The sequence below is a fragment of the Eulemur rufifrons genome, chromosome 28 (genome assembly GCF_041146395.1).
Source record: "Eulemur rufifrons isolate Redbay chromosome 28, OSU_ERuf_1, whole genome shotgun sequence".
NCBI classification, from domain to species: Eukaryota; Metazoa; Chordata; class Mammalia; order Primates; family Lemuridae; genus Eulemur; species Eulemur rufifrons.
In genome coordinates, this window is record NC_091010.1 from 19853657 (window position 1) to 19879819 (window position 26163).

At 58.2% G+C, this 26163-nt stretch overlaps 1 protein-coding gene across 1 annotated transcript in view; it reads left to right on the forward strand.

Annotated features, from left to right (window-relative positions):
• The window catches only part of CDH23 (cadherin related 23), a 393911-nt gene that overhangs the window by 304736 nt on the left and 63012 nt on the right, over window positions 1-26163 (forward strand). The window contains exons 29-38 of the mRNA XM_069460801.1: window positions 3073-3133; window positions 3926-4074; window positions 8389-8524; window positions 10007-10395; window positions 12072-12173; window positions 12462-12464; window positions 16133-16282; window positions 17091-17219; window positions 18286-18414; window positions 19051-19278. Coding sequence (XP_069316902.1) covers window positions 3073-3133; window positions 3926-4074; window positions 8389-8524; window positions 10007-10395; window positions 12072-12173; window positions 12462-12464; window positions 16133-16282; window positions 17091-17219; window positions 18286-18414; window positions 19051-19278 — 1476 coding nt within the window. The remainder of the gene's footprint in view (window positions 1-3072; window positions 3134-3925; window positions 4075-8388; window positions 8525-10006; window positions 10396-12071; window positions 12174-12461; window positions 12465-16132; window positions 16283-17090; window positions 17220-18285; window positions 18415-19050; window positions 19279-26163) is intronic.

A 26163-nucleotide genomic window follows, 5' to 3' on the forward strand; every position in this document is an offset into this window, starting at 1 on the left:
TCCCTTGACCACAGAACGAGGCACTGTCTGCCCGCCCCAAAATGGGGTCCAGAGAGCAGTGGCCTGCCAGGGTCATCCAGTGAGTTAGTGGCAGGGGATCTGGTGCAGTCCCCTGGCCTGGGTGGGGGCATGGGAAGCAGGCATCTGGTGCCGTGAATGAGCGGCAGCCCACCCAAAGCTGTTCCCACGTGCCCAGAGCCGCCACTGGGATTCCTGCCTTCCCTGCCCTCATTTTCCCAAACTGATGGAACGTCTCATCTATGGCCCCAGTTCTCCTGAGAGCAGAAAGCAAAACTTCTGGGGTGGTGCAGGCTGCTGGGGGAGGGGGGCATCACAGACAGTCGATCAGGGCGTGCCCTGGACAGCTCGGCTCTCGATCCTGTACCGATCCCGCCCAGATCTGGACTGTCCAAGCACCCCACATCATCCCTCCACCTTCCAGCTATCAGGATTCTCAGGGAAGGGGGAGAGACAGAACTGCACAGCGAGGGCAACCCAGCCATCCCCACCTCCAGTATCCATCAAGGGGGCCTCCCTGGAGAAGGCAGCATAACTCATAATGTCAACCTTCACACCTATCCCTGTGCCAGGCACCAGGCGAGATACTTTGCAAGATGACCTCTAACATTCCATCAACCCTGCAAGGTGGGTTATCATTGTGCCCAGTCTACAGATGAGAAAACTGAGGCTCAGGGAGTCAAGTACTTATCCATGGTCCCATAGCCAGTAAGTGACAAAGCCTGGATTCACACGTGGATGTGCCAGACCCAGAGCCCTTGTTCCTTTTACTCCAGCATACTTCCCCACCTCCCCACCTTCAGCAGTCTCCTTGGAATCCTTGGACACACACCCCTCTGTCCCTGGCTGTCCACCGAGTCTGACCAGGCCCACCCTGGTGCCAGGCTCATCGCTGGCACTGGCCCCCACCTGTCACGCCTGTGCTGCACGTTCTGCCGAGGCTCCCACTGCCCTTGTGCTATCTATCGAGGCCCTTGTTCCACTCATCCCCCCAGACCCCTCTGCTGTGTCCCAGCATGGGCCCGTCACTCCAGACAGACTGGGTGCCCGGTCCCTTGCTCAGCCCCTCAGCAGCCTCTACTTTTGCTCACGTTTCCCAGCCTGAATATGTTCCTGAACCTTCTCTACGAAGCCAGGTCCTCCTCATCCTTCTAAACACAGCTCCCTCCTTTGGCAACCTTTGGTCAGTCCCACCCTCAGTGGCCTCTGCTCTCTTGATCTTGCTAGCAAGATCCTCCTCTCCTCTGGAAGTCTGTCCAGTGGGCAAAGATAGGAAAGCCTGTATTAGGGCTTCCGGTGGCAAGAAACAAAAATCTAATTCACATTATCTTGGGCAATGGGAGAAGTATATAGAGCAATACTGGGATACCCCACAGAATCAGAGGAAAAATCAAACAGGGAAAAGGAGACACAGCTGGGCTCCCGGAGTAACTGGGACCAGGGGCCCAAGTACTGCCGTGCTCCGTGCTGTGTGCGTGTGCCTTTCATCTGTACTCACGGAATGTCAGAGATCTGCTACTCAGTCGTTCACATATTCAGTCAACAATATGTTGTCCCTCCTGTGCACAAGGGTCGTTGTTCTAGAGACCACAGACGTAGCAGTGCACAAAGCCCTCTCTTTCGGAGGGGATAAGTGATAAACAAAGATACAGTGTGTCGGAGGGCAATGGGGGCAGGGAAGGCCAGAGTATTGGAGTGGTGCTACAACTTCATGTACAGTGGCCGGGGAGAGCCTTGTGAGAAGACGATGTGTGAGTGAAGACCTGGGGGAGAGGAGGGGAGAGCACGCACACTCCTGGAGGGAGAGCTTGCCAGGCAGAGGAAAAGCCAGGACAAAAGCCCCGAGGCTGGCATGCACTTGGCGTCCAAGAAACAGCAAGGAGTCCCGCGTGGCTAGGGCAGAGTTAATGTGCAAAGAGTGGCGAAGGTGAGCTCAGAGAGGCCGGGGCAGGGATGTTGATATTCTCACATCTTACTGCTAGAAAGACTGACTCATTCTGGGCCCCAGATCAGCAGTCCCAGAGAAGGCTGTGATTGGCTCAGCTTTGATCAGGTGCCTGCTCCTGGACCAATCCCCTCTGGCCCTAGCGGTGGGGTCAGTAAGAACATGGTGGCTCCAGGGCAACACCATAGGGTTGAAGTGAGAGGCGGGGAGAAAAGGAGGGGCGGATCCAGAAGTGGGAGGGTGCAGAGCCTTACAGAGCAGTTCACCACCAATCTTCCAGGATGACATGTCATGGCCACACAGTCGCGCCTCTTTCTGCACCACCTTGCAGGGGTGTTCTCCACCTGTTTCAGGTGGGTAGAGTAGGTATTCAGTTCTTGGCTTGACAGGACTCACCTTGGGGCCAGCTACGGTTCTGCCAGCGGCCTCAAGCCCAGACTCCTTGTAAAAAGGGCTGAGCGCAGGGCAGTGTCTCGGAGTGAGAACAACACAGCCCCAGGTCCCACCAGAGACAGCACATAAGCCTGAGGTACGGCCAGGCAAGCCAGGGAGAACTGAAACTAGACTGGAGTGATCGTGTGCGTGAATGAGCGTGGAGCCGTCGTTGCGGGGAGGGCTCTCGGCTTCCACAAAGTGACCGTTACAGTACACAGTGGCCAGCTGGGACCCAGCATGGCCAGCATGGCTTCAGGCCAAGGAAGTGTGAGCAGGAAGCAGCCATGCAATCCAGCCACCCTCGGTGAGGCTTCTGGGCTCTCAAAAGCTGGCAGGTAGGGCATTGTGGAGGTGTGGGACAACCTGTTCAAGCCTGGATCCAGCGAGCTGCAGTGCCAGCATCCACCCCCCGTCCTCCCCGAGACCCTGGAGGAGGGTCAGGGAGCAGAGCTGGCCCTGGACAGGCAGTGTGGGGCCATCACGGTCGGATGTCCTCACTGGGATGAGAAAGACACACGTGTCCCCTCGTCCCCACACTCCCGGCCTCTGTGGGAAACCATGAGGTTGGCAGGACAGGAGAGGGGAGGGGGAGGGAGGGAAAAGGGCCCACAAACCTCTTTTCTCTCTGCTGAGTGGAATTCCAGAAGTAACTCCAGTGTCTCCTTCTCCCTCAGCTGAAAGCCACAGACGCAGATGAGGGCGAGTTCGGGCGGGTGTGGTACCGCATCCTCCGTGGTAAGCGGGGCTGCCCTGGGATGGGGGGCCAGCCCTCCTGCCTCTGTTAGGGCAGAGCCCCTCTAGGCTGCCCCAGGTCTGGGAGGTGAGGCCAAGGGAGCCCCAAGAGCTGTACACAGGGGGCGGGGCCAAAGGGAGGAACGGGGAAATCCTCTAGTTGGACGCATGTAAAGTGAGGGTGCTGCATCCCATTGCTACGCTCCCAAAGTCCCTCGCGTCCCACAGTGCTTCCCAAGGCCACCACCCTGACAGAGGGGCCTTGAAGACCAGGGCAGCCCCCCAGTGAGCTCTCCAGGGATTGAGTCTACTGGTCCAGCCAGAATCAAGTGCCCACCCCTGAGCCAGTCACTCTGGCCAGAAAATAAAAGGTGCTGATCTGCCTACTTCTGGAGTCAGGGTACCGTTACTGCAGGACGGGGCAACGGGTGCCAGACCAGCCTGGAGATGTCACTGAAATCCTGGATTCAGCCACCCACAGAGAATTTGGTTTGGGTGCCTTTTTGTCATACCCCAGATCCTTCTGAAATACTAAAATGCCTCACTCCACCTACGCCTGTGAGTGTAGGGGTCAAGGGAGACCCCCTAGGCTTCCCACAAGGAGGGCACAGGTGAATTTATGCGCACCCCGCCCCCCCCAGCCACACCGGGCCCAGGCAGCACGGGGCAGAGGCCCCCTTGCCATGTGGGCTCCAGCCAGGTTCCCAAGACCTCTGGGCAGGGTCAACGTTCCAGGGGGACCGGAGCCCCTGCTCTAGGGCAGAGCCCATGAACATCATCTGTCCCTCCACACAGGTAACCACGGCAACAACTTCCGGATCCATGTCGGCAACGGGCTCCTGATGCGAGGGCCCCGGCCCCTGGACCGGGAGCGGAACTCGTCGCACGTGCTGACGGTGGAGGCCTACAACCATGACCTGGGCCCCATGCGGAGCTCCGTCAGGGTGAGGGCTGGGGCCACGGCCACAGCTAGACTGGAGATGGCCACCAGTTGGGACCTAGTGGGGGAAGGGCACTAGGGCTGGGGGTTGGTGAAGGATGCCCAGCCCAGGATCTTGGACTTGTCGTTTTGCTCTGAGCTTCAGTTTTCCAGGCACGGAAGGGAGTCGCTGATACTGCTGTCTTTCCTGAGATGAAAGAGGTGTCCTTGCCATACTAACCCCCGTGTCCACATAGCTCCCTAGGGTGAGCCAAGGAAACCTCACGTAGATGATCTTGGAGGTGTAGATGCCAACCTCATTTTACCAATGAGGAAACTGAGGCACAGAGAAGTTGCTAGTCATAGAATTAGGACTTGAGCCCACATCTTCTGACTACAAGTTCAGTGCTCTTTCCATGGAAACTGTCCCTAAAATATCCCAGTCACGTCTCCCAGCTGCCCCATCAAGTGCATTCTTTTTTTGCCCCCTCCCCCTTACTTGTGCAGTTGAAATCAACTCAGCCTGAACCTCGCACACACACAAATGTTCCCACCGGCTGGGTGGGGTCACGCACACTCCTGCCCAGCAGCAGGGGGATGACTGAGATGAATGAGATGACCTCTCAAGGCCACCCCCACCCCACTGCCCACTCAGCAGCTGCCAGCCCCTTCCCCTACACGGTGGGAAGTGAGTCAGACCCAGACGTCAGGAGTAGGAGGGAGACGGGAGAAGTGAGTGGAGAGAGCAGGGGCTTTTACGCAGACTGAGCAGGTTGTGTTATCAGCCCATCTCCACCGCTGTTTCCCCGGCTGGAAACAATGAGCAGAGCTACCTGGGCCCTGCTGGGGTGGGTGACTCAGCCTGGGCCCAGCTCCTGCCATGTCCCGGCAGCTTTGGCCCAGGGGGAGATGGAAAGAGACACCTGGGTCCCTCCCACTGCCCTCGGAGGGAGGGCTACCCGGTGGAAATGGCCACGGGGGCCAGATCCCCTGGGTTCTTACCGGGCCCTGGCGACTGAGGGTCAGACACAGTTACCTGAATACGCACCTGGGCCCTCCCATACAGCCATGCTCACCTGCATGACTGTGACCTGCTTGCTCACGTGTGATCAGTACACCCATGGTAGAGCCTGTCCTCTGTGGGGCCCGAGTCAGGCCACAGAATGACGGATGTCAGCGAAGCTTGGGTTTGGTCCCTAGACTTCAGGCTTCCTAACCGCAGCCCTCCTGGTGGCCCCCTCAGTCCCCACCCCGCAGGAGTGGTGGGCACCTGTCTCCAGGGCCTGCTCCTGAGAGTGCCTTGGCACTGTGGCTGCAAACGTCTCTTAGCCACAAACCTTCTTTGTAAATGAAATGGTGTGCAGCATCCCAGGGCCCTGTGTGAAACAGATCCAAGCCAGGCTGTGCCGATTGGTGCCGGGGTGGGGCACCCTGAGCCACACCCGCTCAGCCACCCACCTCCCTGCGAACCAGGAGAAATAATAAAACCACACACAACACTGTGCCTGGCATTTTTCTAAGTCCTTCATGGACTTTAACTCCTGTGGCCCTCATAATAGCCCTATGAGGTGGGCACTGTCGTTATACCCATTTTATAGATGAGGAGCTTGAGGCAAAGCGGAATTAGGCAGCTTGTTTAGGGCCACACAGCAGTAAGGGCAGAGCCAGGTTTCACACCCACCGCTACGCTACACTGCCTCACACAAGGCTCTTCAGAGCACACTGGAAACCACTGCTTCGTCCCCAAAGGGTCATGTTAAAGTGGGAATTTGGGGGCCCGCACAGTCTCCACACCCCTGAGACCCAGGAAAGCTGGGGACCTTCCTGAAGACAGTGCGGGGACTCGGGCTTTGCCCTGCGTTCATTTGCCCAGCAGCAGTAGAGATGGCTGGCAGGGCACCCGCCTTCTCCAGTTCCTGCTGCAGAGACCAGGGACAGCCCAGAAGAGGGGTCAGGGATGGCGGAGGGAAAAGTCCTCGTAGAGACTGGGTGTCTCAGAACGTACATGGCGCTTGTGCATGCACATACACGCACACACATGCACACACGTCTCCTCTCCCGCCCCCGTTGGGGGGCACAGCACTGGATGGACAGTGGGTCTGGTTCTCGGGGGGCCCGGCAGCTCTCTCCCGCTCAGCAAGAGCTTGGCAGACCTCTGTGCTTCCTGTACAGCTGCGTCTCTCAGGTCTGCAAACCACACACCATCTTGCCTCCTGCCTCTGCTGCTAAAAACAAGGCTGAAACCAACGAGAGGATGGTGGCATGCAGCCAGACTCATGGAGAGCAGGCCCCACCCAGGCCCCATGCCACTACCCTCTTCTTTTTATGGTCCTATCAGACTGGCCCTGTTTCTTCCCCACGACCCTTGGAGTCAAGGTCGCTGGGACAGGCAGAGTCAGGAAGAGGGAGGCTCACAGTTCTGAAAGATGGATAGTTAGTTTCTGTTTACAGAAAGAGAGTTCCCGAAATTCATCCATGCAAATTCCCCCCGACAACCGCCCCACCCAGGATCTCCCCAGCCAAGTTCTCACTGCAGCCAAATTTAGAAGGTTCCAGCCTGTGAGCAGCTGTGCTCTGGGGTGGACACTTTAGTTTGCATAGTGGGTTTTGGGTGTCTGGACTTGAAAAGTCTGATGACACAGCAGGGCTGCGGGAGCCCCGAGAGCAGCGATGTGGACAAACCGCCGCCCCCATGCCTCTCGCCCCCAGCTCCACACTGCCGGGAGTCCCCCACTAGTCAGGCCGCCAGATGCCCCTTCACTTCCCTCCAGCTAATTCCCTGCTAAGCCCTGACGAGAAACTAGGGCCAGTTCCAGAAGCAACGACCAGAAGCCAGACAGACATGCTTCCGACACTGGGCCTCCACCAGCGCTGGTGCCACGTGTGAAACCTGTGCGGGGCGCCACTGCCCTGTCCCGTCCCCATCTGCTCCCCTCTGCACTCTGCGGGCCGGTTCCTGCTGGCCCTGGCTCCGCTTGGTCGGAAGAGGCTGCCTCTTCCGCCCAGGCCAGCTTACCCCAGCATAGAGCAGAGAGCCGTAGGGTTGGGGAATTGGGAACCAGGAGAGCCCCATCCTCTTTCCAGCCCTCTCCGTTGCTGTGAGGCCTTGGGCAAGTCACTTCCTCTCTTTGGGCCTCTGTTCCCCCATCTGTGAAAAGACGGGGCCCTGGGCTTCCCTACAGCTCCTTGAGCGCCCGCACCGTGTGGCTGTCACTCTGTGAGGCCCTCCCCTCCCGACACAGCCCTGTCCACACCTGCACCGACCCTCCCTGTGCTCCTGGGGAGGGGCCGGGGCGCTTTTCTCCGCCCATAAACGTGGCTCTCCCTAAACATCTTGTAAACTGTATCGTTATGTTTATCATGCACGACATGCATATTCATTAACAAGAACTTAGAAAGTACCGACAAGCAGTGAGGGAATTATGCATAATTGCACAATTCAGAAATAGCCGCCGTCTTGGGTGGGGTCCCCAGCAGCAAACCCTGAGACAAGGATGGGGTGAAGGTGATGTGTAAGAAGTGTCCCCAGGAAAAGCTGGAAGGGGGGTGGGACCAGGAAGGAAAAGCAGCCAGCAAAGTGCCATGGAGGGAAAGGTGCCTCCACCCACAGGGAGTTCTAGAGAGTTCCCTCCCTGCCCCAAACAGAGCCAAGGAAGCCGGAGCCCTTGTACTCCACGCCCATCAGTCATTGGCTAAGGGCTGCACCAGGGGGTGCAAATTTCCAGGCGTTTCTGCTCTCTAGGTGTTTGGTTTCCAGCGGCCCAGGTGGTGGGGTGGGGTTGGTCCCCCTCAAAGAGCCACCGATGCTGGCCACTGGCCACGAGACGGTGCACGCGAATCATAAAGGGGTCTGAGCGCTGACATCCTCTGCTACAACCGCCATTAAATTTTTATGTCTGTTCCCCAAGATATATTTTGATATTTAAATGGGGTCATTTTGAATTTTTTCAAGCACTTTTGTGTGCCCTGGCTCATTTTGTCTTCATAACAACCTTAGGAGTTGGCATGGAATGTGAACTATGATATTGATATTACCATTTCGTAACTGAGAAACCCGATGGTCAAAAAGAGTCACTGATTAGTCACAGGTCCCCGCAGGGTTGGTTGCAGAGCCCAGAGTAAGATAAGATTCATTCCTAAACAAATAATGTTTGAGCACCTGCCACGTGCCAGGCACCGTGCGAGATGGGAGGACACGGCGACCAGCAAGACGGCCCCAGACCCCCTCCCACCACAGGGAGCTCCCAGCTGGCCCAGGGGAGCTGTGACCACACCAATAGGCCACAGTGGGCCAAGCCCTGCGCCCCACCCTGACCTGGCCCCCGGCCCGCTCCCGCAGGTGATCGTGTATGTGGAGGACGTCAACGACGAGGCCCCGGTGTTCACACAGCAGCAGTACAGCCGCCTGGGGCTTCGAGAGACCGCGGGCGTCGGCACGTCGGTCATTGTCGTCCGAGCCACCGACCGAGACACTGGTGAGGCCAGCAGGGGGGAAGCCAGGGGGCTCCATTGCTCAAAGTGACCCTCCCCAGCCCACCCAGGCCACTCCTGCAGTGACCATCATCCTCAGATGCCTCAGGCTCCCTCATTCAGCCCCTGGGATGGTCTTGATCACTCCCCGCCACACCCAGGCCCAAGAGGACTGGAGTCAGGGGGAACTGTCCCCATCTGTGGGTGGACAGAGGACAGGTCACAAGCTTGACAAGTCCAGGTTCATCATCCCAGGACTGGCGGCTCCCTGCTGGCTTGGGCGAGGCACTGGGCAGGGCTGGGAGGGGTACAAGCTGCCTGCCGCCTGCTCCTCCAGCCAGCCACGGCTCCGTGTCCCACAGGGCCAGCTCAGGGCCCGGCACACAGACCCCCAAGCGGCACTGCCCCTCCTGTTCTGCAGGGCGGTGTGCCCTGGAGGTGGCCTAAACCCCGCTGAGGTCACGATCCCCAGGGTTGGCCACAGCCAGCAGTGCAAAACAAAGGAGAAACACGCCTGGTCTCGCGGACCTCTCTGTGGGGCCTGGGCTGTCAGGCCTGCACCCCAGCCAGGAGCACAGCCAGAAAGGAGCTCTTTCTGGGGGTCCGCCACCCCCCAGATGAGGCTCCCTGAGCTCCTGCTCTCCCTCGTGTCAGATTCTCTGCCAGCTCCCAAGCTCAGCATCCCCCTCCCCCCTGCAGCACGGACAGGGCGGAGGGAGAAACATGTCCGAAAACCCTCAGGTGGATTATTCTCCCTAAAGGCTATGTTAATACAGGTTAAGTCACATATGGTGCTATGGCCCAGTGGTTCGTGGCCTTTTCTGGGTCAGGAATCTCTTTGAGAAACTAGTAAAAGCTATGGGTCCTCCTCCCAGGAAAATGCGCACCCATTCGGAGTTTTGCAAGTAGCTTTAAGGAAGTCTTGCATTCTCCTAGTGGTTTCCTGCCCTCTCCTCGATGAATTCAGCCTAAGGAATCTCAGCTCTAGCTCCTGGTTGAATGGTGTGTTCCAAGGCACAGGAATGTGGGGTGTAGGGAGTGGGGAACACAGGGAAGGTGTCCCTGGCGCTGAAACCCTTCCATCAGAGGAACCAAATGAAGGCTTGGCCCCCTCTGGGCCTGCTGCCTCACCTAACTAACACTTTCCAGATCAAAGCCCCCACTGCAAGAAGTCCTTAATCCCCCATCCTCTGTTTGTCCAAATGTCGAAGGGAGAGGCTTGAGCTTGAATGTTGAGGCTCCCGGAGCAGAACCGACCCCCTCTGGCATCTCTCTGGTGCCAGGGCCAGGCCCCAGAGGAAGGGTCACCAGTGTGTGCTGGACCTTGCCGTCCACACTGACCTTGACCCATCTCTTCCACATCGGTTGGGGTGATCCGGCCCACAGAGGTGGGGCAGCGCGTGCTGAGTGGGCCAGCCCAGGCCCGCAGCCACAGGGCAGCCCCGCTTACTGCCCCGGGACTGCACGGCCTCTGTGTCCTCCTGCAGGGGATGGTGGCCTGGTGAACTACCGCATCCTGTCGGGCACAGAGGGGAAGTTCGAGATTGACGAGAGCACGGGGCTTGTCATCACCGTGGACTACCTGGACTACGAGACCAAGACCAGCTACCTGATGAACGTGTCTGCCACCGACCAGGCCCCCCCCTTCAACCAGGGCTTCTGCAGCGTCTACGTCACCCTGCTCAACGAGCTGGACGAGGCCGTGCAGTTCTCCAACGCCTCCTACGAGGCCGCCATCCTGGAGAACCTGGCCCTGGGCACCGAGGTCGTGCGGGTCCAGGCCTACTCCATCGACAACCTCAACCAGATCACCTACCGCTTCGACGCCTACACCAGCGCCCAGGCCAAAGCCCTCTTCAAGATAGATGCGGTCACGGTGAGGGGGGCTGCGGGCCGGTAGCACCATCCTCTAAATCTCGCAGCACTCACCGAGCTCCTTCTGTCTGCACGGCGCTCTCCTCTTTGTCATACAGTGTCCTTGAGATAAACATCCCCAAAACACTTGCCTTTTAGTATGTAGCTAGCTGGTATCCTTGTTGCCAGACAGTGAATGTTTGCAACAGGAAGAACCAATTGTTTTTCCTTCTATATTCACACTCATCATAGAATATTTTGCCTCTGGTCACCAGAATGTGTGTGGGGCTTTCCCTGGTACCGACAACCGATCTCTGACTCCCTGGACACCTGCTGGCTATGCTGTAATTCAGATCAATTCTGGACATTCCTGTCTGGAGTTAGCATCAGATCCCACCGGTTAAGGGCTGCGTCCCTCCCATACACCAGCCAGTTCTCCAGCGGACGCCATAGTGTCCAAGCCCACAGGCTGAGGGCTCAGCCCCACGAAACTGCCCCTACTTCAGATGCCATCGCAAGCCCCAGGTTGTGATCTGTGCTTCTGACCAACCGGCTATAAACCAGGGCTCCCGTGACCCCCTCCTCGGTTCAGTTAATTTGCTAGCGCAGCTCACAGAACTTAGGAAAACACTTTACTTATTCCCGATAAATGACAAAGGATATTTGAAAGGATACAAAGCGGCAGATGAAGAGATACATAGAGCAAGGTATGGGGGAGGGGCGCGGAGCTTCCGTACCCTCTCCAGGCACACCACCCTTCGGGGACCGCCACGGGCTCAGCAGTCTGAAAGCTCTCTGAACCCTGCAGTCCAGGGTTTTTGTGGAGGCTTCTCACATAGGCCTGGTCAATTATCAACTCGATCCCCAGCCCTTCCCTCTCCTGGATGGTGGGGGTGGGGGTGGGGATGAAAGGTCCAAACTGCTAACCATGGCTTGGTCTTTCTGGTGACCAGCGCCCATCCAGGAGCCCACCAAGAGTTGCCTCCTTGGACCAAAAGATTCCTATCACCCAGGAGAAAGCAAGGGATTAGGAGCTCTGTGCCAGGAACCAGGGACAGAGACAGAAAATATATTGCTTATTCTATCACAATATCACAGAAAGCTGTACAAGTCATCATTTTTCCCTTTTGACCTTGGCTGTTAGGAAGCTCAGGTATAAATTCTGTGCTTCGTTGCAATAGCTATTCGTAGCGAGGCGCCTGGTGCAGCTGTCTCGCATCTGCAGCCTGGCTCTTGCTCCTCCGTCTGTGCTCTAGCGTGCCTTTGAAAAGACACAAGGTATGAGTCACTGCAGTGTGCCAGGCCTTCTCTTGGAGGATACTGGGATCACAAACGAACACAAAGATGAACAAGACCCTTCCCAGCCCTCAGAGAGTTCTCAGGCTAGGCGTGGAAATGGGCATAATGAAGGATGCACGTCACAGCACCACAGGGAAGGTGTGACAAGACGACAGTGGTAGCACGCAGCACCTCTGGGGCCCGAGTAAGCCAGCAGTCCTGCCTGGCTGCGGAAGCAGGACGCTTCCCAGCAGAGGTGGCTTCCGAGTGGGACGCGAGGAGAAGCAGGGTTTCAACCAACAGCTTCGTGGGGAAGTTAAGCCGGGCAGAGGGAGTGACACGGAGGTGGGAACGTGGGCGGGAAGGTCACGGTCAGTGAGGGTGCGATGTTGTCACTCACCCCCCTGGCCCCTCCTGTAGGGTGTCGTCACAGTCAAGGGCCTGGTGGACCGGGAGGAGGGAGACTTCTACACTCTGACAGTGGTGGCAGACGACGGCGGCCCCAAGGTGGACTCCACTGTGGTGAGTGGTCCGCAGGTGTGAGCCCCACAGGTGCAGCCCATCACCCCCCAAGACACTGCCGAACCCACACCTTCACCAGCCACCCAGCCTGTGGGCCAGCAGTGGGCAAGGGTCTTGACAGCTGGCCCAGGGACGGCACTGTGGCCGGCCGTGCTGCACCTCCCGGCAGCCTGGGCCAGGATGGGACCTCAGGCAGGTGGGAGCGGGGTCTGGAGGAGCCCAGAGCGCTAACCATCTGCATCTCTGCCTTCTCTCTCGCTGCCCCGCTCCTGCCGACCCTGCCTGTAGAAGGTGAGTAGCCTGGGGACCGGGCCCCTCATGCTGTCACTATGGCCAGTGCTGGTTCAGCCGTGTGCGGCTGGGCCTTCCCGCCCGCCCCAGAGACAGGCAGTGGGTGGGCCTGCAGCAAGTCCCCCCCCCAGTCCATCCACTCTCACACCTGGGGCCCAGGCCCCTCTCGGGCACATCCCCTGTCTCTGTCCTCCCTGTCCTGCCCGGCCCCCATGGGTTCCTGGGGTGGGGGTGCACTCACAACAGCGTAGCTGGAACACGCAATGGAAGACCACTGAGGCCTCCTCCCAGCTCTGCTCCTCACTGGCTGTGTGTCACAGGCAAGCTGCTTAACCTCTCTGTGCTTCCCTTCCTGGGATCTAAAATGAGGGTCACACCAGCATCCCTGCCCTCTTCAGAGGGTGTGATGAAAGTAGCGGGAGATGGCGGGTAGGAAGCCCTTGGGAAACCAGTCCTGGAGGCGGGCGTGATGGCAGTGACGTGTTCTGTCCTGGTGCCTCAGCTGCCACATCTGTAAAGGGGACCCCCTCCCTCTCTCGGAGGTGGGTGTAGGCATGTGAAGTGGGGTGCACAGTGCCAGGGCCTCCAGAGTGCTTGGGAAGTGCTGCTGTGGGCATGGGGTGAGTTGCTGCCCACAGGACAGCCCCCGAGTAAAGGCAGGGAAGGCCGTGTGCTGGGGGTACTTGGGGGAGGGTGGCCTGCTGGGGTCGGAGGTGTCAGACAAGGCTCCTGGGCCACGGGTCAGCCTGAAGGGGGAGGCGGGCAGGGGAGCCCAGGCTGGGCGTGAAATGGGAGTGGGCCCAGGGATGGCCGCCTGAGGGGGATGCAGGGGTGTGGCTTTCACGGGGCACTCTGCAATCCATTCGGCCTGGGCACCCCCAGTCGGGTCAGCTGCCGTCTGGAACCCACATGGGGCGTCCGGCTCATCACCCGCTCAGCCCTGGGCACAGTCACATTGTCACTCCCCACTGAGTCCCTTTCACATTAGCCTAAGGAGGAGACGCCAACCCAGTGTCCAGGCTAAGAGCCAAACACAGCTGCCCGGGGGCCTCAGCCCTCGGCTCCCTGGAGGTGCCTGGTTCCTGCGGCCCTGGTTGTGGTGCAGTGACCCCTGAAGGACCCTCCCTCTGTGATCAACGTGGCCCCCACACCCCCCCCAGGAGATCCCGGAGGGTGGTGCTGAGCAAGCCCTGGGCGGGGGGTGGGGAGCAGTGCTGTGACCTCCAGCTCCCGAGAGGCTCCCGGCCTCCCGGCCAGAGGGGCCGAGACCCAGGGAGGCGGAGTGGGCCTTCGTGAGCCTCTGCACGTGGGTCCATCAGGGGGCCCAACTGGCCCTCACCCCTGGGCTGTCGCGAGGAGCCTGGGAGGAAGGCAGCAGGGATGGCCGGGATGCCCCCTCCGTGGGCCAAGCAGCCACTTCCCTTGCGTGGCTGGCGAGGGCTTCAGAGCACACACTCCTGCGTGGGCCCCTGTGTTTCCAGTCACCTTCACTGTCTTCCAGGAAACAGGGCCACCCCGCTTTGCTCTGCCCTGGCTTCCTCTCAGAGGCTCCCAGACGCCACTGCCCCAGATACAGCACCCTGGTAGCCCCAAACGGGTGTGAGGTGCTAGGGTGGAGGCAGGGGGAGGGGCCCTGTAAAGGTAGCACGGCTTCCTCTGCGAGGCTGGAACCAAACCACAGCTCACCTCCACCTGACTCCTCCCTGGCCCGGCAGCCCCTGAGGCCGGGGAGGGGTGGGCAGGCAGACAGGAAGGGCAGGCTGGGTGGGGGGTGGCTCTGCCGTCAGAGCTCTTGGGCAGCACCCTCAGGCCTTCAGGGATGGGGGAGGGAAGAGTGGACCACGAGGGCCCGGGTGGGGACACAGACTCCTATGTAATTCCATAGCCCTGGGCACCTGTCCCCGCTTCTGGCCCACCGAGGCCCAGCAGCCCTCACCCTTGCCTCGCAGTCAGCACCATGATCAGAGTAGTGGTTGTGCGGGGAACACCTACTGTGTGCCGGGCACTGGGCTCAGGCTACAGCGGGAAGCCAAAACCAGGCACAGCGCCTGCCTTCGTGAACATGAGGTATAGTGAGAGAAAGACATTGAACGAATGATCACACCAGTGAATGGATTCCCCAAGAGAAAACCTATAATAAGACGCCCTCTTGGACTTCCCCGAGGAAGTGACTGTAGCTGACTCTGCAGAATGCATAGGAGTTAGTGCGGCTAAGAAGGAAGGGCATTTCTGGCAGTGGGAACAGCATGTGCAAAGGTCCTGTGGTGTAAGGAAACAGCGAGCCAAAACAAGGCCTTGACCAGAGTGAAGGGGTTTGGGAGGGATCAGATCACAGGGGACTTGTCTGTTTTCACCCTGAGAACAGTGCGGTCGGCATTGTTGTTCCCATATCACAGGGAACAGACTGGGGCTTGGGACTTCAGGGAGCTCCCTAACCAGCATTCCTGACAGATAGGCAGAGGCCTGGTGAGGGAAATCGTGAATGTGTGCCGGGCAGGCATGTGAGACAGGGACAGCAACATACACCCCTCAACTCTGTGTCTGCTCACTTTCTCCTCCCAGCACCCCAGTGTGGCAGGTGGTCTCATTCTGATTTCCAGCCGAGAAATAGCAAATCAGAGAGCTGGAATAACTATTGCCAAAATCACGCAGCGGGTAAGGGGTAGAGTTGGTCCTGCTGCAAAGCCAGGGTGGCTCCCCTAAGGTTCCGACAGCCGCCTGAAGACGGGCGCGTGGCTGGAACCGACGGGAGGAAGCTGCCGGGAGAGAGGATGAAGTGGCATTTCCTCCGCAGTGCGGACGGGCAGGGCGGGCCTGAGAGCCCCAAACCCTGGCCCGGGGCAGCGCGGTGGGAGAACCCGAGCCTCCTCCCGCCCCGCTCATGCCCAGTCAGTGAACACGGCGGCGCCTGGGGTTCCGGCCTCTGTGGCCTGTGGCTGTCCGTGGCTGCGGGCGTCAGCCGCCGTGGGCCTTCTTTCCGGGCCCGCTGGCCCGCCCGAGCCGTGGCCAGGAAGCAGTTTGCCCTTGTGTGCAGTGTGCATCTGCCTGGTTTGTATCGGGCAGTCGGACTGCACCTGCCTTCCCCATCTGCCCCTCCCCAACGGGGCCACCAAGCCGCCTCGTGGCCTGGCCTGTCCCTGGGCCTATTCTTTCTCTCTGACCCAGAGCTTGCCAACAAGGAGGCCTTCAGGCAGTATCTGGTCACCAGTTGTATTTTAGTCAGCCCACACATCATTTTCTTCTTTAATTTGTTTTATTACTCAGCAGCTAATTTCACTTAAAAATCTGGATTCCTTGTTTCTTTTGAAAAACAGGAAGCTATACCAATTCCAGGCCAGCATTTCCAGCCTCCGTCCCCTCTAGCCAGGGCCCGGCTTCCCAGTTCCCTCCGTCCCCACCACCTCTGAGGGTCTCCCCGCCCGTCCCCTCCCCTTGCCCTCCTGGCCCCCAGCATTGAGTGAGTGTGGCGCCCCCACCCCCAGACTGCTGGGACAAATGGGCTGGGGCCCCCTTTGTAAACCAGGATTGGCCTGGGTGGGCTCCAAGAGCTCACTGATGTTCCAGAACTGACCGGGGGTCTGGTCCCAGCTGGACCCACTGCAGGACGTAGGTGCTTGGAGCCGGGGAGGGGAAGTGGGTGGCAGGTCTCTGACCACATTCACCCCCAGGTCTACATCACTGTGCTGGATGAGAATGACAACAGCCCCCGGTTTGACTTCACCTCCGACTCGGCGGTCAGTGTACCCGAGGACTGTCCTGCGGGCCAGCGAGTGGCTACGGTCAAGGCCCGGGACCCTGATGCTGGCAGCAACGGGCAGGTGGGCACCCCGCAAAATAGCCAGGACCTGCCCTGAGAGTGGGGCCCCACAGCTCCTCAGGTAGAGAGCCCGTCTAAGCCGTCCCTGTCGACAGGTGCTAAGGGGAGGCTCATTCAGGCTCTGCCCCTGAGCAGACACCTGCACCCGGCCCAGCCTGTGGTCAGGGCGGAGGCGCAGCTGCCCTGCCTGGGGCACGTGGACCTGGAACCTGAAGGCTGGCCCCCGAAGCGAGGCGACTCCATCATCACCATGCCCACAAACCACACAGTACCTTGCTCCTCGCATGCCAGCTCTGGGGCCAGCCTCCCCACAGCCCCAGGCCCCTGAGGGGACGTGCCATGCCCGCAGCAGGAAGCATTGCCCTTCGCTCCAGGCCAGGACACCCCAGAGCGCAGGAGAAGCACGTCGGTGTTCACACTGCAGTTATCTGTTCTGTGCGTCGGGCGAAGTGTCTGAGGAGGTGTTAAAGATGGCTTGCACACCTCTGGGGCGAGACATGCTGGCTTTGGGGTCACAACCATGTGGGCTCAAATCTCTTCAGCATTTGCAAACTGTGTGACCTTGGCTGGTTGCCCCAGGCCAGTACGCTGGCATCCCCCAGGCCCAGGGGCCTGCCTCAGGCATGGCGCACCTCCCTAGGCGGCCACACCCGTTCTGAGGGACATAAATCACGTCTGCATAAAACGCTGTATTCCCAAACACCCTTGCTGAACAGGGGGCCTGGGTGGGCAGGGGCAGGTCCCCTTGGCCTGATGTGGCCACCAGGCCTCCCCACCTCCTCACCACTCCCCCTCTCTCCTCCCGACAGGTGGTCTTCTCCCTGGCCTCTGGCAACATCGCTGGGGCCTTTGACATCGTCACTACCAACGACTCCATTGGGGAAGTGTTTGTGGCCAGGCCCCTGGACAGAGAAGAGCTCGACCGCTATATCCTCAAGGTGGGGACTGTCCCGCTCAGGCTGAGAGGTGGCTGCTGGCTCAGCCCCTGGACTGGCCACTACTGACCGTCGAGGAGGGAGCTCAACCTTCAGCACACCCTGGTGGTCAGCTTCCTGCTGTCACCAAGTCACATGGGGCCAGCTGCACCCCTCAGGGCTGAGAGCACAGTGCGGCTGACCAAGAGAGGGTGACCAAGGAGGGGGGTGGTCTCTGGATTCCTGGGAGGAAGCAGCTGAGGTGTCTGTCCCTGCCGTAAGAGCCAGGACGGAAGGTCCGGTGGAGCTGGGAGAGCCCCATCCCTTCCACAAACACAATGGGACCTTGGGCAAGTTACTTGCTCTGTCAGGGCCTCGGTTTAACCATCTGTGCAATATACAAAAAAAAAAGAAACCCCCACCTAACCTGCCTCTGCCGAGGTGAGAAACAAGTGCAGGTGTGAGGAGCCACAAAGGCCACCATTATTGCAGAATGGCTGTGGCTGGCAAGTCTGCGGAAGACTCTCTGGGGACCTCGGGGCTGCACGGCTGCAAGGGCCTGAGCTCCCGCAGCACTTACTGCTGCCTCCCCGGCCATGTGGGCAGCGCTGGGCTCCCAGGGACAGGCTCGGCCCGTGGTTAGGACTCCAGCTCGTTGCTGGGAAGATTGTTTGAGGCTCTTTCCTTATTTTCCAGAGACCAGATCTGAGTGTGTGGGACAGGGGCCTTTGAAGCTAAGGGCAGGAGCCTAGTCCGTTTGCAGGCCCGGGGTCAGATTCAGGGGCTGGCACTGCCCAGAATACAGTCAGGGGTAGGTCGGGAGGTAAAGACTTGGGCACACTGGAGTCGGGTTCCAAATGAGGGTCCCAAGTCAGACGAGGATTGGGCCAGGATTGGTCACAGCGTGGGGCAGAAGGTAAAAGCTCTGGGGAGAGCCCAGGACTGGCCAGGCCACCGGGGGCAGGGGTGGGTCAGCGAGTCTCTCTGCCCTCCCAAGTCCTCCCCACTGAGGGGACAGCACCTTCAGACTCCACGTTCCTGGTCCTCCTCCGCCCTTGGGCCCTGACTCCAGTCATTCTCCCCCACACAGGTTGTGGCTTCCGACCGTGGCACCCCTCCACGGAAGAAGGACCACATCCTGCAGGTGACCGTCCTGGACGTCAATGACAACCCTCCGGTGATCGAGAGCCCCTTTGGCTACAATGTCAGCGTCAACGAGGTGAGCGCAGCTCTGGCGTCCGCTGGGGCCGGGAGCCATGGCTCGTTCCTAGTTACACCCTAACCCTGGCCTGGGCCCGATCTCGGTGCCTTTCTGTGGTCGGGGAGAAGCGAGGAGAGAAAAGAAAGTTGCCTTTCACCTAACAGAGAACTGAAATTTACCTTGGGAGAACCGCTTTCATTATAAAAAGAAATCTTATTTTTTATATTATAAAATATGTATCTGTTACTCAGTCCTAAGACTGAGCCACTCCAGGAGAATTTTCGCCCCGGCGTTGCTGGGTGTCACGCCAGGTTGGACGTTCGTGAGTCAGGGTGGCATGAGACAGGTCCGTCTCTCGGCCCAGGGGCAGGCTGTGTGGACTCGCACACGCTCCTTCCCCGCACCCCAGTCTCCTCACCTGTAAGTGGGGGCGACGCCAGTACCCGCCTCGTGGGTTGTAGAGGACTCAGCGTGTAGTTGGTGCCCACGGAATGTTCACCGCCGCCACCCTGACCCTCCTCAGCGCGGCTCCAGGGTAGACAGAGCGAAGCTTTCGTAGGTCCCGGGGAAGCCGCTGGGCTGCCGGGAGCAGGTGCTAGACTTTGCCCCAAACGCCGAGACTCCAGAATGACCACGTGCCTGCTCTCCTCCCAGAACGTGGGCGGAGGCACTGCTGTGGTCCAGGTGAGGGCCACCGACCGTGACATTGGGATCAACGGTGTCCTGTCCTACTACATCACTGAGGGCAATGAGGACATGACCTTCCGCATGGACCGCATCAGCGGTGAGATCGCCACGCGGCCCGCCCCGCCCGACCGCGAGCGCCAGAGCTTCTACCACCTGGTGGTCACCGTGGAGGACGAGGGCACCCCCACCCTGTCGGTGAGTGACGGGGTGGCCGCAGGGAGGGGAGGGCGGGCCGGGGCAGCCCTGGCTCTGTGCGAGGGAAGCGAGATGGGCGGAGTGGGACTCCCCGCGGCCGGGGATCCTTTAGCCCGTGAGCCCTCGCGTGCCTGTGGAGGGCCCGTGGTGTGCAAGGCTGGGTGCTCCTTCGCCCGGGTCGGCAGCTACTCTGAGTCTGTATTTAGTCCTCTGGGTCCTCACAGAGCAGCGCTGTGGGATGGCGCAGGTGGAGCTTCTACATCGGGCCGGTCCGGGGAGCAAGCAGGTGTGAATCCAGCCCCTACTCCACCTGCCGAGCTGTGCACCGTGGGGCCACACTCTCGCGCGTGGTGGTGCCTTATGGGAAAGGTGGCCCTCTTCCCCTATGTCGTGTGGGCTGACATGCTGTCACAGCACGTCAGGGTGGGAAGAAACTGACATCCGTGATTCAGGCCGATGCGCGAATGAACAAGGCAATGCTCAAGGTTTGCAAGGTTGGAGAAGCGGGTGGGGGCCTTAGGGGCTCGGTGACTATCAGGGGTGACAAACTGCAGTGGGTGTACTTTGTAAATTGAGACTGGGGAATTTGGAGTCAGGAGCACTGCGAGCTGACTGCATGATCATGAGCAAGTCAGAACCTCTGAGCATATCGGTTCTGTCATCTGCAAAAGAGAGATAGTATCTACCTCATAGGTGTTGTCTGGGGAATCAAATGAGCTCATGTCTGGAAGCACTTGGTAAACCATGGGGAGGAGGAGGATGATATCAGCTATCTATTGCCACAATAATGCTGCATTACAAACCAAACAATACACAGAGGTGTGAAACAACAACTTACTTAGCTCCAGTTCTGCAGGTTGGCAGTTTAGACCTGGCTCAGCTGGGCAGTTCTTCTGGTCTCAGTGGGAACCCCTCGTTTGTGTGTGGTCAGCTGCATATCAGCTGGGTGGCTGCACTTTTCAGGGTCTGTTGGCTGTCGGCTGGGGTGACAGGGGCGTCTCCTCCTCCAGAGGGTGAGGCCCATGCTTGTGCACAGGAGATGGCAGGGTGCCGGAGGGGGCGGAAGCATGCAAGGCCTCTTGAGTCCCCGGCTTGGACCTGGCACAAGGTCACTTCTGCCACACTCTGTTAACCACAGCAAGTCACAAGGCCAGCCCAGATTCAAGACATGGGGAAATAAACTCCACCTTTTGAAGGAGTGACCTGTAAGGTCACATTGCGAAGAGCGGGCGGAGGATTCGGGACACTTCTTCATCTGTCTCCCTGAGGGAGCCTGATTATAAATGAGGCCTCAGCTCTGTCCCTTCCCCCCACAGCAGGTGACTCTGGTAGGCCCCTCCCCTCTGCCAACAGCACTGTGGGAGGTGGAGTTACATCAGGTCTGGGCTGGGCTCTTTCTCTGGAGTGTCTCTGGGGACGTTGGTAGAAATTGGGTCAATAATCCCAGGAAAGCCCCCACCACATTCCGAGGAGCCCAGAAAATGAGACTGGCTCTGGGCAGCCCCCTGGGCAGCCCTAGGGATGCCCAGTGTCACCACTAATCACTTCAGCCATTCACACCTAGTGGACTAAACAAGGCACATTGACAGGACACAGGTAACTAACTAGGCAGGGTGGGGGTGAGGCAGGTGAGGGTATCATTTCTTATGGTAGCATAGAAGGACCCAGTGTTGACATAACCCCTCCCCAACTGTACCTAGCTTCAGACTGGATCATCCAATAGCATCTATGATATATTTGGCCACAATATAACATAAACTTAACTATAGAGCCATAAATAAATATGAGTAAGTTTCTCACGTTAACAAAAACTCTGGAGAGAATTGCGAATATTGACTTCATGCTCAGTGATGTCAGAGCTAATGTTCTTGGCCTTTCCCTCATGGTTGCAAGATAGCTGCTGTAGCTGCAGGCATCACGTCAGCATTCAAGGCAGGAAGATGCCAAAAAGACAAAGAGATAGGGTAGCCACTTCTTCCCCTTTATCAGGAAAGCAGAAGATTTCTTAGAACCACCCTCCAGAGTTCTGTGTATGTGTCCTTGGCCAGAAGTGTATCACATGGATACCCTGGATACAAGGGAGATTAGAAAAAATGAGGGACAGGATTTTCATAATTGGCTTATTACTTGGAGACCAGATACCTCACTGCCCCCACACAAAAGCAGACTCTGTTAGTGAGGAAAGGGCAGAGAATGGATTTGGGGTGAGGCAAAATGTGACACTATTTGCCACACTGCCCTCCCCGATCCTGACATAGGCCAGTGAGCACACCGCTCCCACCCCCACAGTCCTAGACCTTCCTAGGGAGGCAGTCGGTGGGACACACACGTTCTAAGACCCTGAGGTTTGGAGGCAAAATCGGGCTTCCTTTTGGTTCCCAGAAAAAATGGGGAATTGAAGAAATGGGAAATCACCCCAGCCAGCCACATGTAAACACCCAGAAGAGGTGGGCCACTGTCCTCACAGGCCGGTCCCTGCCATTCTGGCACCAGCAGCAACAGGTTCCAACTTGAGAAAGATTTATAGGAAAAAACTTTTAAGTTGAAGAGAATCTAGCCCTTCTTCAATTCGTCCCCCTTTCCTTCGAGCTAGTTTTGCAGGGGACACCGCAGTGAAGAACTGCAGTGACCACAGGAACATAGTTTGAGAAACTAGCACTAGACCATGTTCATTCATTCATCTGTTCACTGATTCATTCATCCAGCCACTGTCCCCTGAGTGCCCGCTGTGTGCCCGGCACCGGAGGTAGAGGACGGCAGTGTGGTCCATGGCCTGAAGAGACGCAGTTGAGTAAGGAAGGCGTTGAGGACATCCATGTGCGGGGGCCACAGTGCAGACGGGGCCCTTGGAAGAGCTTGGGGACGGCCTCCTGGAGGAGCTGACACCTGGGCTGAGTCCGGCCAGTCAGTCACGGTCAGCACAGCCAAGCAAAAAATGTATTCTGGGGATCAGCTTGAACAAAGGCCCAAGAGCAGGCAGTAATCAGAGGTGGGTTCTGGGAGCCACAGGTAGTTCAGGCCCAGGCAGCATTCAGAGCAGAGCAGACAGGGCTCTCTGTCCACACGCCCTCCCTGTGACAGTCTATTTGGGGTTCGCCCGAAAGGCTGGTCTCGCTGGCCTTTTTTTTTTTTTTTTTTTTTGAGACAGGGTCTTGCTTTGTCACCCGGGCTAGAATGCAACGGCACCAGAGTAGCTCACTGCAACCTCAAACTCCTGGGCTCAAGTCATCCTCCTGCCTCAACCTCCAGAGTAGCTGGGACTACAGGCTTGTACCACCATGCCTGGCTGTTTTTTACTTTTTGTAGACATGGGGTCTTTCTATGTTGCCCAGGCTGGTCTCAAACTCTTAGGCTCAAGCAATCCTCCTGCCTCAGCCTCCGAGAGTGCTGAGATTACAGGTGTGAGCCACTGCCCCACCTGGCCTTTTTTTTTTTTTTTTTTTTTTTGAGACAGGGTCTTGCTGTGTTGCCAGGCTGGAGTGCAGTGGCTTGGTCACAGCTCACTGCAGCCCTTCTGCCTTCTTAAGAGCCCGCTCCATTACCTCCTGGCCTGGCTAAGCCAGGGAGAGGATGGGGCAGAAGCTGGCAAGCTGGAGCCCTGCGGTCAATGCCTGCCGTGATTGGCATTCACCTCCAAAGAGCACCGGACCCTCACCTCTGGGCAGTGAACCCCTCTCAGGGTCATGAGTATCCCCAAGGACAGAGCCAAGGGCCATGCCAGAGGTGACCAGAGCAGGGCCCTTCTCCGTCAGTGGGCAGATTTCACTGAATGAGTGTGGGAGGCAGGAGGATTATCCCAGCCTCTCCTGGAGCAACCAGCGCCCTGAGCAGCATCAGGCCAGCCATCCTGAGAGTCCAGGAAGGGGGGCCATAGTCTAACAGGGGTCAGAAGGCAAGTACCACCCTGTCAGATCTGTCCAGAGAAACCCGGCAGGCCCACACACCACCTTTTTATTCCCACCTGCAATTATCTGTCTGGTTTCAAGCTAGCCCTCACTGGCCCAGGACCAACCTTCCTGGAGGACAAGGGCGTGCGAGATTCATTCATTCATTTATCCAACAACTACGTGCCAGGCCTGAAATGGAGGCTAGGAAGCCAGAGATGTGTCAGGCACAGTTCTGCGCTCCCGTAGCCTCCAATCTGGTGGAGGATGGATGTGTAGCAGTTACCACACTGGGATGTAGCAGAGTGCTAGGAGCTCAGAGCTGGGAGCCAGGGTAGCTTTTCTGGAGGAGGCATCATTTGCGTCCCTGTCTTAAAAGATGAGGTTCTCTAAGCAGGGGCCTGGGTTTCAGTTGCCAAGAGCCTGCTGCAAGCCAAGGAAAATCCTATGTCTGAGCCCCGCCATATCTACTTATCTCCCTGAGACCCTCCTCCCCCCAGTTTCCTGAGAGCTGGACTTTGCCGCAAACAGCCTGGGCTGCCTCCACCCAGCCTCAGCCTGTATCACCCGGGCTCTGAACAGCTGTGCTACAAGGGCATCCGGACCAGCCCCAGGCCTGCCACACAATGGTGTGCCACCCGGCCAGGGGAAGTCATTGTGCAGCCTTGGGCCTCTGGCTAGTTCCAGGCCACGGGCAGGGAGGCCAGACTTGGGGGAGGGGTCTAAATGGTTGTCAGGGAGGCCCCTGCGAAGGAAGGGCTGGGCCCAGGGAGGAAGGAGGGAAGGCAACTGGGAGGTCAGGGGCCGAGCCCAGCCTCAGAGGCACTTTGGCAGGGGGTGGGGAGGGAGGAAGGGCCTAACCCGGGCCTCCCTGGCACGTGAGTAACAGCCAGCAGACAATGTAATCCCAGATAACAGGGCCAGGCTTCTCAGGCCGGGGAGACCTGCAGAAGTCACCTGTCCAGGCAGAAGGACAGAAAATCTTTCAGTACCCCCCTTCTGTACACGAGTCCCCAGTGGTAGCCCCATGATAGTCTTGGCAGCTCACCTTGCGTCTTGAGGACGGCGGGCTCTTCTGTTTATTAAACTTGGGCCCTGCTGCCATTGTGAGCCCTGCTTCCCCTCTTCCCCTGGCTTAAGGTCAGGAAATCCCAGCCTGGCCCTTTCCCTGTGCTGTCCACCACGGAGGACCAGCATGAATCAATCCAGACCCTCCCCTTAGCCTGGCTTCTTTTTTTTTTTTTGTGACAGAGTCTCGCTTTATTGCCCAGGCTAGAGTAAGTGCCGTGGCATCAGCCTAGCTCACAGCAACCTCAAACTCCTGGGCTCAAGCGATCCTCCTGCCTCAGCCTCCCGAGTAGCTGGGACTACAGGCATGTGCCACCATGCCCGGCTAATTTTTTCTGTATATATTTTTAGTTGGCCAGATAATTTCTTTCTATATTTTTTTAGTAGAGCTGGGGTCTCGCTCTTGCTCAGGCTGGTCTCGAACTCCTGAGCTCAAACGATCCTCCTGCCTCGGCTTCCCTGAGTGCTAGGAGTACAGGCGTGAGGCACCTCACCCAGCCCAGCCTGGCTTCTTGAGGGAGGTTCTGCAGCTGCCCAAATGCTGCACATACTACTGGCTAAGTTCCTCCAGCAGACCCTGGGGCTCAGTGGCTGGCTGAGGGTTTCTCTCTTCCCCATGCCCTGATGCAAGCACGAGGCATGCATGGGCCACGGTGCCTCTCGGGAGTCTTATGGATTCTCAGTTGCCAGGTAGAAAACGGGGTGGCAGGAGCTGACGCGGAAGACACCTACACGACAGCAGCAGGGTCTTCTGGACCCATGAGAAGCCCAGGCAGGGCAGGCAGAGCACAGATAGGAACATTTCTGGTGTGGAGTGAGGTGGAGCCATGGACTTGTGGGCACAGGTTCATCTCCCAGGGCCTGAAATGCACTTAGGCAAGTCCAAGGTGAAGGCTAAGCCAGCCCTGGCCTATGATGCCATTCAGTTCAGTGACGAAGAAGGAGCACAGACCTGGGAAGCAGGAGACCCAGGCTCTGGTCCCAGTTCCACCATTCACTTGTTCTGACAAGACACAGACCTTTCAGAACCTTAATTTCCCTATGCATTAAATGGGAACAGTAAAACCTTCCAGGATTTCTAGCAGTGGGTGGGGATGGGGGAGACCTCAAACAAGTAGTAACACAAGTGAAAATGTTTTAAAAGGCACAGAATGTGACAACAGAAAAGGCAAAGATATGGTACACATGCTGCCACTCCCCTCTCCTGAGCCCAAGGCAGACAACGTCAGCCGATCTCAGCGCTTTCTCAGCAATCTGTATTCACACTTCAGAATCCCTCTCAACATATTAAATAGACTCCAGGAAGCCATCTCATAGATCAGAATTGCAAGAGAAAGTGAAAGATCTGCCCCCTGGCCTGCACAAGCTCAGGGCATGACTGTCGGAGGTCCCACCAGGCCCAGGCAGAGCTGCTGGGGACTAGAGCTGGTGGGAAGTCGGAGGCGGCCTGCCCGTTGTGAGGGGCTCAGAACAGAACTCTGGCCTCTCGGTTCTGCCCAGCACGCAGTGGCTGTGTATCAGTTATTAGCTCTGCAACAAAGTGTGAAGGCCAGACTGTTACTGGACCCTGCCCTTCGGGAACTCACAGAACAGTAAGGCAGACACGGCGTCCGTGGGGTAAGAGGAGCAACACTGCAAATTAGGGAATGCCCAGCGAACAGGCCAGGTGGCCAGTGCTCTCTCTGGGCTGAGCCAGATGCTCAGCTGGGCTGTGAGTGTCGGTTTTTCAAGAGGCCTTTGTACCCAGCATCCTGGTCGGCAATCCCACTTCCTCTTTTGCCCATTGCAGCTCCCTCAGTGAATGTCCCCCCGGTCCCCAGCACAGCCGGGCCAGCCCTGGAGTGCTCCAGCTGCCACCGGGAAGGCCTCTTCCATGAGGCAGGACTACAGTGCCCAAGCTGGTGGAGGTGGGTGGGTGGCAGGACCTCTGCAG